Genomic DNA, 11,594 nt, shown 5'->3' with positions numbered 1-11,594 from the left:
ATTATTATTATTATTATTATTATTATTATTATTATTATTATTATTATTATTTCATATAGCGCCAGCAATGTACATGGTACTTGACAAAGCACTTGATGTTTATATTTTTAAACTGTGTAATATTGCTTTGCTATGCAAAAAAATAGCTGTATAAACTCATTTTAGAAATTAAACTTAGAACAGTTAGCAAACATTTTAAAAACCTTCTTGGAAAAAGAGCTTAATAACATGGTAATGTTTATGTAAAGTGGGCTTATAGTGTCACACTTGAATCTAATAAAGTGGACATCCATCATGTTGTAATAAAGGGAAGAGCTTCTAATTAAAGTAGGACATCATTTGCAGGATTAAAGTCATTTAGCGTAATTGAAAAGTGTTAATACCCTATTTTATCCTCTTCCATTGGTATTACTTCAAGGGTAAAACATTTTAAGGTGAAAATGTGTCTTGTGTCTTTAATTGAATGTTATTACCTACTGATTGTAACATGTTGAAGCTGTTTAATTACAAACCTGCAGAATTAATTACAATATTGAGACTCAGATCCCAGAGGGCTAGAATGTTCTCTCTCTATTTTTTGGCAAATAAATGTAACATAAAAATTGATACCTCACTTGTTTATAATCAAATGCTGAAACATAGTTCAATGTGATTCATTATATCCACATGTTTTTCTTAATTGAGCTTCAGTGAAGCAACAGAGGTTAACCAGGTTAATGTTTCCATCCTAACACAAAAAAATCTCAGGCTTTGTAGTGAGACATCAACCTATTAAATATTTTAAAAGTCCAGTCACTATGTTTTATCATCAAAATTGAGAACATGATACTTTAGCCTTCCTCAGTTTTTATGTGCCAAGTACCTAATGTTTTTTGAAGTGTCTAGCTGTCCTTTCAGTTGGCCAAGATGCCTTTCCTTCCTCATCAACAAACAACCCTTCTCTTTTGTAACAGATCTGTAATGGTGCTAAATTCAGCTGCTTAACATTAGTAAACAGCCAGTATAAACTATAAGGAATATTTCACTTTGGACTTGTTCCTCCATGCTATTTTACAGCCATCTGGAAAGGTGGCTAATGCCAGTTTATACATCAGCAGCTGGTCCTTTGAATTTAGTAGCCATTTCCCTCAAGCTTACAGTCAAGACTTTAGACAAATGCACTAACCTGATACCAGGGAATGTGTACACATCCTTGGTCCCATCCTCATAAAGGCAAAATTTAGGTATAAGATAGCTCACCAAAGTAAAAAGATTCAAGCCAAGGTAACTGATCTGCTGCAGTCCAGTGTATTTCTAGAATAACAATGTTTTCTTTATTTAAAATTTAAATAATATGCTCTGCTAATAGTGTGTTGCAGGTTGAATCCTTATTTCTAGAATAAACAGATCACAAGTTAGCCATGTATTTTCTTTTAACATTTGAAGTATATGTTCTTCTGATAACATGTTATAAGTTGAACGCTTAATCTCACATTGTTGGAAACTTGCTTTTAATACAAAACAAAATGTGCTGAAAGCCAATATCCTGCTAACTTCTTGCTTGCTAATTATTTAACATTTGAATTAATTATTTAATTGTTTAAGATTAATTATTTAACATTGGGCTAGACAATGTGACTGTTAGGTGGATTTGTAGTTGGTTGATTGGCTGAACCCAAAGAGTGCTCAAATATGGCTCCTCTTCATCCTGGAAAGAAATGACTAGTGAGGTTCCACAGGGTTTTGTCCTGGACCAAGTGCTATTCCACGTCTTTATCAATGATTTGGATGAAGAAATGGTGGGCATGCTTATCAAATTTGCAGATGACACCAAATTAGGACGAATAGCTAATACCCCAGAGGACAGGGTCAAAATTCAAAATGACCCGAATAGGTGAGAAAGCTGGTCCAAAACTAACAAAATGAATCTCACCAGGGACAAATGTAAGATACTGCATTAGGTAGAAAAAATGAAATGCATAGATTTAGGATGGAGGACATCTGACTTAAGGAGACTGCATGTGAAAGAGATCTAGGAGTCCTAGTGGACCACAAATTGAACATGAGTCAACAGTGGGAACCATAATTCAAAAAGGATGTTGACAAATTGGAATGTGTCCAAAGAAAGATAATCAACATGGTGAAGGGCCTGGAAACCATACCTTATGAGGAAAGACTTAGGGAGCTGGGTATGTTTAGCCTGGAAAAGAGAGGGTTAAGAGGTGATATTATAGCCCTGTTTAAGTATTTGAAGAGGTGGCACATTGAGGATGGAGCAAGCTTGTTTTCTGATTCTCCAGAGACCAGAACATAGAACAATGGATGCAAGCTACAGGAAACGAGATCCCACCTTAAGATTAGGAGGAAGTTCCTGACAGTAAGAGCTTTTCTACAGTGGGACACACTCTTTCGGAGTGTGGTGGAGTCTCCTTCTTTGGAGGTTTTTAAGTAGAGGGTGGATGGACATGTGTCAGGGATACTTTTGTTGTGAGTTCCTGCATGACAGGGGGGATGCCTTGTGGTCTCTTCCAACCTATGATTCTATGATCTGTAATGGCAAAAGGAGATCTGAATACAGTATAACTATCCACCCAACTTCACATCTTGGTGGCCATTACAAACGGGCAGGAAATACGCGCAAGGCGTACTAGGGTTAGAAAGGGGCGGTGCTTCTGCACCCCTAACCCTAGTGCTCGCTCCGCGCGCACAAATGGCGGCGGCCTTCCACACGGCCGCCGCCATGAGGAACGTCACCACCGCGCCACCTCTATACGGGGTGGCGCGACGATGTGTCCTCACTCCGCGCCAGGCGCTTAGTGCTCCCTTACGCGGAGCAGGAAGGAAGCTCCCTTTCAGAGCTCCTTCCGGGTTTGGTCTGCTGGGCGCAGCCTTCACATGGCTGCGCCCAGCGGACCAAAGAGAAAGGGGCCAAGCGGCCCCTTTCTCCGTCCTCCCCGCCGCCGCGGGGTGTCCTTGGGGCTTCAAGTCCCAAGGACACCCCTTTCCAGGCTGCAGGGAAGCAGCCTTTTGCCGCTTCTCCGCAGCCTGGAAAGCAGCGGATCGGGGCCTCAGCGGCTGCCGGTCTAACCGCTGAGGCCCCGATACCCCGGGGAAAGGGGCGGGTGCAGCCCGCCCCAAACAGGTGTTCTGTAACCCGCCTATGTCACCAATTTTCCTTGTGAAACCTAGTCTGTATATAAATGTAAAGGTAAAGGTAGTCCCTTGACATGAATGTTAGCCATAACCGACTTTAGGGGGCAGTGCCTATCTCCGTTACTTAGCCAAAGAGCCAGAGTTGTCTGAAAACGTATATGGTGGTATGTGGCCAGCATGACTGTATCAAACACTGTTACGTTCTCATCGAAGTGGGACCTATTTATCTACTTGCTTTTGCATGTATTCGTCTACTAGGTTGGCAGAAGCTTACTCCATCATGCAGCACTCAGGCCTCGATCTGCCAACCTTCCAATTGGCGACTTGACCACTTCCAATTTTTGGTCACTGTTGCCAAGTCTAAAATTTTCAGTAAAGCATCCCATTTAGATCTCTCCCCAAATAATGAGGCAGCTGTCCTTCCAATAAAGCTGTATTGCACTCCCAGATGTATTATGTCTAATTTACACAACAAACTTCTCTTCAAAGATTCACCAATAACATTTCTCCTAACAAGTACCATGTCATTTGTGCATTTGGCTTGTGATGAGCATTACTGAGAATTTGAGTTATTATAGAATCAATGATGACCCATAGTTTTGCACTGATGTGGACTATATTGTCTTTGCAGAATCTACTTTTTCCAAACCAGCCTCTTCAGCCCAACACCAGATATTCTGTATCACCAACAGGGGATCTCACTATTACCAATATTCAGCGATCCGATGCAGGCTATTACATCTGCCAAGCACTCACTGTCGCTGGAAGCATATTAGCAAAGGCACAATTGGAAGTTACAGATGGTAAGAAATAGAATTTGTATTGTATTATTTCTATATCACAACATAATTTTCCATCTGTGATGGGGAAACTTTTTTTATATTCCTAATCTATACATTAACTGCATTTGACCTGTCTCTGTTCATTGCCTCTGCAAAGATCATGATGCCCTCATTTTGTGAAATTATTATAGGAATTTGTTCTAACTTTAAGTGAAATCCCCAGAGTGATTTACAAAAAAAAAATGTATATTCTCTCTTATGAGTCTTCATAGGTTTAAGGTCTTGTGAGAAGACTGTTCTACCCTCAAGGCAAATTTTGTTGAGGACATAAGAAATTATTTTTTGGGGGGTGGATCAGTGGTATCCAATAGATTCCTGGTCAGTGGGACAATATATCTGTTCTGGGTTTTAATTAATACTTTAAAGGCAATAATCAAAATGTTGAACTTTTTTAAAGATTGTATTCGGTACCTAGAATAGCATCTGTTAAATTTGGACTACAGTGGTGCCTCGGGTTACGAAATTAATTCGTAACGCGGCCGCTTTCGTAACCCGAAAAGCCTTCGTAAGCCGAATTGCCATAGGCGCTAATGGGGAAAAGCCGCGATTCCGTGCGAAAAAGCCGAAAAAAGCACCAAAAGTTTTTTCGTAACCCGAAAAAACATTCGTAACCCGAAACAATAATTCCCTATGGGATTTTTTCGTATCCCGAAAATTTCGTAACCTGGGTATTTCGTATCCCGAGGTACCACTGTACAGCCTAAATCATCCACTGAGATGGAATCTATCATCTGCCACTATGGTGGTCACTCCTAAACTCTGCATTCTCTGCTTAGGGAGACCAGGTTGGCCACTTCTCTGTTGCCTTCTGACAGGAACCAGAGCTTTTTATTTAGAGAAACTGTGCCATCTAAACTGGGATAATTGAGATATCTGATTATGAAAAAGAAAAATATATCTCCACTTATGTTTGTCAACAGCTCATTGGGATCACTGAATCATTTATTGGGTATGATGCACAGCAAGATATAAATAGGATAATAGTTAGCTAATGGCCTGGCCTGAAAGGCCAGCTTAGGGGCAGAGTTGGGGCGCAGCATCCCTCCAGGGCAACCTGACACCGCACACTGTTCCAGATGGTGTGCGGCATCATGGCTCACCTCCAGCCCTTCATCAAGATGACCTAATGCCGCAGGGGTACCATATAGCTGTGTCACCACAGCTATGGGGCCCTTTTGAGACTGGATCAGGGCCACAGTCTGAGATTGCCGCAGTCCTGATCTGGTGCAAAAAGGGTCAGCCTGCATCTTAGTCAGCTTCTAATTATAAAATTGCCTTCAGAATTACTACCAAGTACTGTCAGAATTAGAAATATATAATTATATTTATATTTTAATTTTAAAATTATTTTAAATGTTTTCTGAAATATTATAGAACTACATGAATTGCTGATGTAAGAACTGCTCCACATAGAATGCATGAGGCTCATACACCAGGACTAGAAATATATTTTCTTAATCATCAGAATTTTAAGAGGTTTAAAAATGTATTCTTGGATGGGGAGAGGGGGGTGGAGATGACAGGGTCAATTTTTTAAATTATATAACAATGAAGCAAATCTGCGTCTCTGTGGTACCATTGATGTTATAGGAAAGCATCAAGTTCATTGTATTTCATATACAAAGAAATACATCAGAGCTCTTAGTTGAATTCTTAAACTGTGACACTTAGAAAAATTAAATACTGAATTGTTTCAGTGCTTTGTTGTTGCAGAAACAACAAAATTGTTTCAACAAAACTAAAACAGAATTGTTTCACAGCTACAGATAGACATAAGGGAGGCACATGTTTTTAGGGCTAGAAATTAAGGTAAAATGAGAGCTAACTTATTGAAAGTAATAGGGAGGTATTGATTTTAAAAGTCGAATATATATTCTTTTATTTTTTGTGCATCAGCCCCTACACAGCTGAACTATGGAGATATACAGTAGATTCACAGCTTTACCTATTACCACTTCAGAGCTCTGTTCAGTTATCATTTTTCTTATTACCAAACCAGCTCCATTATTTCATATGTGATTTTGTTGACATAGGATTTTAAAACAAGGCAATCTGGATACTGTGAAGGCCAGAGAAAGATTACAAGGAAGGTACTGACAGATTCTTGGCATGAAGGAAATCTGTGGAAGTGAAACAGAAAATTCAGTATGAAAGGTGGTTATATAACAGGAATTCCTCTGTTTTTTTTAAAAAAAAACATTGATAATCTAACTAAATTATATGGTCTTTAGCAGGGGAAGTTGTATTGTGAGAAATGCCATTATCTGGTTGTACGTCCATATGTTTACACAATACAGAGAGAGAGAGAGAGAATGTTCAATTTTCTCTGCTACATGTTACTACTGGTAATACAAAAGCATAATGATCATCTTCATGGATTTGGATTGTTAATAGTACTAAAATAATGAAGCCAAAATTCCTGTTTGGTTGGTACTTTGTTGCATTCTTAATATTCTCTGTCTTAACTGACTCATTAAATACCTCCTGACTTTGATGAGTTTTTACCATTAAAAATGGTGTGTTACATATAGGCCTGCTTTTACATACCTCTTAGAGACCTGAATGTAGCATGAAAATATGAAAAAAAGACTAATTCTGAATAATCTAGCTTTTAGCAAGCACAGATTCATCATGAATGACAGGTAGAAAGGTTCAGCAGCACGTTATGGTGGACTGAACATGGGCTTGGTGCTTTTCCTTTGTTTTCTGAAAAGATGATAGTATTTTTATGACAAGGAGAGATAATTTCTTTCTTATCCTTGCATCTTTACAAGTGTGCAGTGAGTTTCTGAAGATTAAAGCCTAACCTTCACTCAGTGACCTCCTTTGGTCTTCCCTTTCTTTCATTCTTGATGACAAAATGATGCATTTTCATACAATTCAAATTTACATGTAGATTAAAGGGACATTTAAAATTAATGGAAGAGCAGTATTTTCTTAAAATCTGTCTACAGAGCTGTCTGATTCAGTGCCATGGCTGTGATTGGAATAAATAGAGCACACAAATATTGGCCAAGAGGACATTGAGCTGTTAATGTTTGCACCTGCTGGTGCTGAAAAGATTTACTGCAACAGGAGCTGAAAGGAGCAAGTCAGGTTCAAGGATATCAATGATGAGAAATTCTTCCTTCAGACAGTCAAGGCTTCTGGGCTGTCTTACTCTCCAGCATTTCTTTGTACATAAGAGAAATAATGAGCTCTCCCTAATTTTTTTTTCTATCTCCTCAAGTAGTCATTAGTTCATTACATGAAGTACTTGCAACAAAAGGACGCTCATATCCAATTTCTTTATACCTTTATTTATTGGCTAATTTTGTATTCTGGCCCTTCTCCAAGCAATTCAGAGTAATATATATGGGATTACCTGTATTCTATCCTACTTTTATGCCTATTTTTAAAAAGAAAAAAAACATTTTTATTGACACTAATAAGAAATGCTACTTTTTCAAAATGGCATGTCTAGCTTCTTAGTCCAAATAAAATATTGACATATCAGCACTGATAATAATAATCATATTTTGGAATAATTAGCTTTATGATGCTTGGCTGGTGATTTTAGTTTTCCATCATAACACAGATTCTCTCTCTCTCTCTCTCTCTCTCTCTCTCTCTGGTTAATGATTTAATAATAGATGCAACTTGTCATTTTTGCTTTGAACACATTTTGTTTGCTCTAGAGTAATTTAAGTTCAACTGAAGTGGCAGTACAGAATGAAAACACATGATATGAGCAGAAAATATAAGCATTTAATTACACCATATATAGCTCTGTTTCAGTTGTTACATTTTCCATTTTGTAGTCTCTGTTGGAAATATTTTTAACTCAAGTGTGCACATGAGAAGAGATTACTAACTGTGATAAAATGTGCTGAGCTGAGTGATAATTTTGCTGATTATGGATTGTGGTAAGAGCTTTCTGTATATTTGAAATTCAGATATATTTCCTTGAAAGACTACCATATATATTGTTTATCTCTCATGGCAAAATGAAATCATTAAAAAAAAATTAAAACAGTCTGGGCAATTTTCTTCAAAGGAAAACTAGGTAAGCATCTCAGTCATATAAAGATACATTATGTAAATATACTAAAAGCTTCAATATACCTGTCAGCATGCATTTAATATAGGAAACTCAGTTATTAACTCTATATAGTTTTGCTCTTTCGGTGCATTTGAATATTAAATGCCAATCTCCTCTAATTCATTCATTATTCATTCGTGGCAGAATGTATTGTTAGTTTGTAGTTCTCTTTCTTTAGACCTGTCACTAATTGTTCTGTATGCAGGTGATCCATAATCCATATTTAAAATGGTAGGGTGGTTTTGTTTGGTTTTGTTTGGTTGTTTTTAAGGCTAACAGTGTTTCCTTCATTGGTCAGTAAGTGACTACTTTTTTTTCCAAATAAATTGTTACTAGTTTCCTTAGAATAATATTTGGTTATAAATGGAATAAAATATGTTGCTGGATGTAGGACTCTGAAATTCTACTTGTAGAAGTAGTGGGAAACAGAGGCACAGTTTAGAAATCTAAAAAGTATAAACACATAGGTGGGTTACACACCGCCATTAAAGTACGCACGGAGCGCGTACTAGGGTTAGAGAGGTGCGGTGCTTCCGCACCTCCCTAACCCTAATATGCGCTTTGCGCGTAAAAAATGACGGCGGCCATGAGGACGTCACGGCCGCGCCGCCTCTATACGGGGTGGCACAGATGTGACGTCCTCGCTCCGCACCAGGGCACCTAGTGCGCCCTTAGCGTGGACCAGGAAGAAGCTCCATTTCGGAGCTCCTTCCTGGTTTGTAGCGCCGCTTTGCGTCACTGGGCGCAGCCTTCAGATGGCTGCGCCCAGCGAAGCAAGGGAGAAAGGGGCCAAGCTGCCCCTTTCTCCTCCTCCCTGCCGCTGCGGGGTGTCCTTGGGGCTTGAAGCCCCAAGGACACCTCTTTTCAGGCTGCGGGGAAGCGGCGTTTTGTCGCTTCCCCGCAGCCTGAAAAGCGGCGGATCAGGGCCTCAGCGGCTGCCGTTCTCGCAACTGAGTCCCCGATACACTGGGGAAAGGGGTGGGTGCAGCCCGCCCCAAATGGGCGGTCTGTAACCCACCATAGTGTTTATTTTGATACACATAGTGCCAAAATAGACAGCCCTGAACAGGCAGCTTGAAGCCTCCCCTTCTGAAGTCGGATTGAGGGTGCAGCAACTGCATGCCATGGCCCCAATCTGCCTTCATGATGACTGAAACAGGAGTAGCAAAGAACCACTCCTTTTTGGCCAGAAGATAGCCAGCTTTTCCTGGCCCACCACAGCTGGAAGCCTGCTTTAAGGTGATCTGGCAGCATGTAGCATATAAGTGCTGCACCGCTGGCCCACCTGGAAGCCGGCCCATGTTTGAGCAGCCAGTTGACTTGAAGCCCCATCCAGACAGCTTCAGAGTATGCAGCATATAAATGCCATGCTTTGAAGTCACCCGGAAAGCGCCGCAAAAGTGCCCATAGACTTGTTTCGGTGGTTACTAAACGTAACTAAAACTTCATGTAACTAAATCGTTTTTAGAGCATGCTATGGGACCAATACCAAAATGTGAAGCTATTCCATATGTATTTAAATATTCTTAAATAAATTCTACAAATTTAAAAATGATGTAAAGCAAATATACTTGTAATTGTTATGAAGCCAATATATTATTTCACAGATCACTGGAGACCCTAAGTGTTCATTTAACCTTTGTCCCTTAGTGCCATGGAAACCTGTAGTAGTCTCACCCATAATACTCTTGAAAATGAAGATTCCTTCTGGCCAGGAGTCTTTCAATTACTTTATTGATTAGTTGTATTTAAAGGATTATGATCAACTCATTTGGAGACAGTAAACAGTCATTGCACGCCAAAGCTTTTTTTAAAAGAGCTTTCAAAATACGGTATCTCAAAACCTATGATTCTACAAAGAACTAAAAATAAATATTTATATTTATACATATAATTTAGTCTCCCTTTCTAAAAGTGCATCTGTAACTATATCACCAACAGTGGCAAAGACATTTCTATAGTTATTTTATTAGATTAGCTCTGCTGATCTGGGACAATATTGATATGGGACAATATAAATCAAGAAAATAATATATTTCTTTGTTGTTGTTGTTTTGGGGGTAAAATTCAAGGTAAAGCCTTGAGTGAATAGGTGAGCAACCAAATTCCAGGAAAAAAATGTTCAAAATCAGAAATTACCTTAATTAAACTAAACACTCTCTTTTGTGGATGAATGTATAATAGGCTACCTGGCTGTTATGAAGTCTGTGCATGCTAGGATTTCCTATAGCAATCATATTGATTTTTTATGCCACCTATTGTAAACCTAGCCCAAAGATTAGCAGTTTTTAAAATCATTTATTTATTGATCTATTTTACAGTTAGCACTGGTTTCCATTGATTGCTGTTGTAGCCTGTATTTCACAATATTTACATTCAGATTATGTCTGAATAACATGGGCTTATATAAATAACTAAGGGGTTTTGTCAGTGTAATTATACTAACACTAAACTATCTAATTTCATTTTTATAGGATAATATTTATATTTTTAGTCATGTAGGAAACAAAAACTATTTTTTCTGCTTAACAGATGGCAGAGGGAATAGATTAGTAGTAGAATTATTTATGAAAATCTATTCTTGCAAGAAAAGTGAACATGAGCATTTACCTCATCTTTGAGACATCACACTGGTAGAAGAATGAGGCACACATGCAACCATGCACTTATAAGTCATGGAATGATTTATAAAATAACTCAAGCATACAAATTTAAGAGAAAGATTAGAGCTCATAGCTTTAAAATGTTATGAAAGGATATGATGTATAAGCAATAAGGCAGTTTGATTAAACATGAATTGTTCCTCAGTAGAGAGCATTTCATTCAAATAACTGATTTAATTTTTTTACATGTGTGTTATAGTTAGAAGTGAATGTTTTGTTAATTAATACATTCAATAACTAGAACGAGCATCTGAGATTGGGATGGAACAGATGGGCAGGAAAAAAACAGTTTAAACCTGCTTTTTCCGAAACCAGTTTAAAACCCCGCTATCTGCATCAGCAGACCGGAATGTGCATGGCCTGACCTCATGGCACAGCATCAAGCCGCACTGCTGGGTAATTTTTTTTGTCACCTCCCCACCATCCATGTGCAAAATTGTACAAACACACTGCCAGTGGCTACTTGCCCATGGATGGCTGCCCCTTTAAACGACCACACAGTTCGACCTGTGATCCTCCACCGATATAAGGCATTGATGTGCCATGTAAAACACTGGAAAAGAATAATCACGGAGACCCCTCCTACATGCCCCCTTTACCCCATGCCCCCTCTTGGACTGTCTGGTTTGTGTGGTAATTATATCCATTGGAGGTATCACAGTTTCACTTTTTTCATTACTGCCTTGAACGCTTGGGTAAATAGGCCTCATCTATTTTTAATACACACTAACATTGGCACATTTATATGCAGCTTTAGGGTTAGGGTTAGGTTGGATCACTCCTTCAGAACTGCTCTCATATTGGGGGGTTTATATGTAGGATTGAAGGTGCGCATTTTCCAGACTAAGGAGTTTATCACACAAGGAAAATTAATAA

General features: G+C 38.8%; 1 protein-coding gene across 14 annotated transcripts in view; it reads left to right on the top strand.

Moving 5' to 3' along the window:
- The window catches only part of ROBO2 (roundabout guidance receptor 2), a 1,416,559-nt gene that overhangs the window by 1,277,070 nt on the left and 127,895 nt on the right, over positions 1 to 11,594 (top strand). For all 14 annotated transcript variants that reach the window (XM_042456971.1, XM_042456981.1, XM_042456970.1 and 11 more), the window contains one exon: positions 3,764 to 3,935. In XM_042456971.1, coding sequence (XP_042312905.1) covers positions 3,764 to 3,935 — 172 coding nt within the window. The remainder of the gene's footprint in view (positions 1 to 3,763; positions 3,936 to 11,594) is intronic.

The sequence above is a fragment of the Sceloporus undulatus genome, chromosome 3 (genome assembly GCF_019175285.1).
Source record: "Sceloporus undulatus isolate JIND9_A2432 ecotype Alabama chromosome 3, SceUnd_v1.1, whole genome shotgun sequence".
Classification (NCBI taxonomy): Eukaryota; Metazoa; Chordata; class Lepidosauria; order Squamata; family Phrynosomatidae; genus Sceloporus; species Sceloporus undulatus.
The sequence above is the reverse complement of the archived record's forward strand: the minus strand, read 5'-3'. Positions and strand labels throughout refer to the sequence as shown.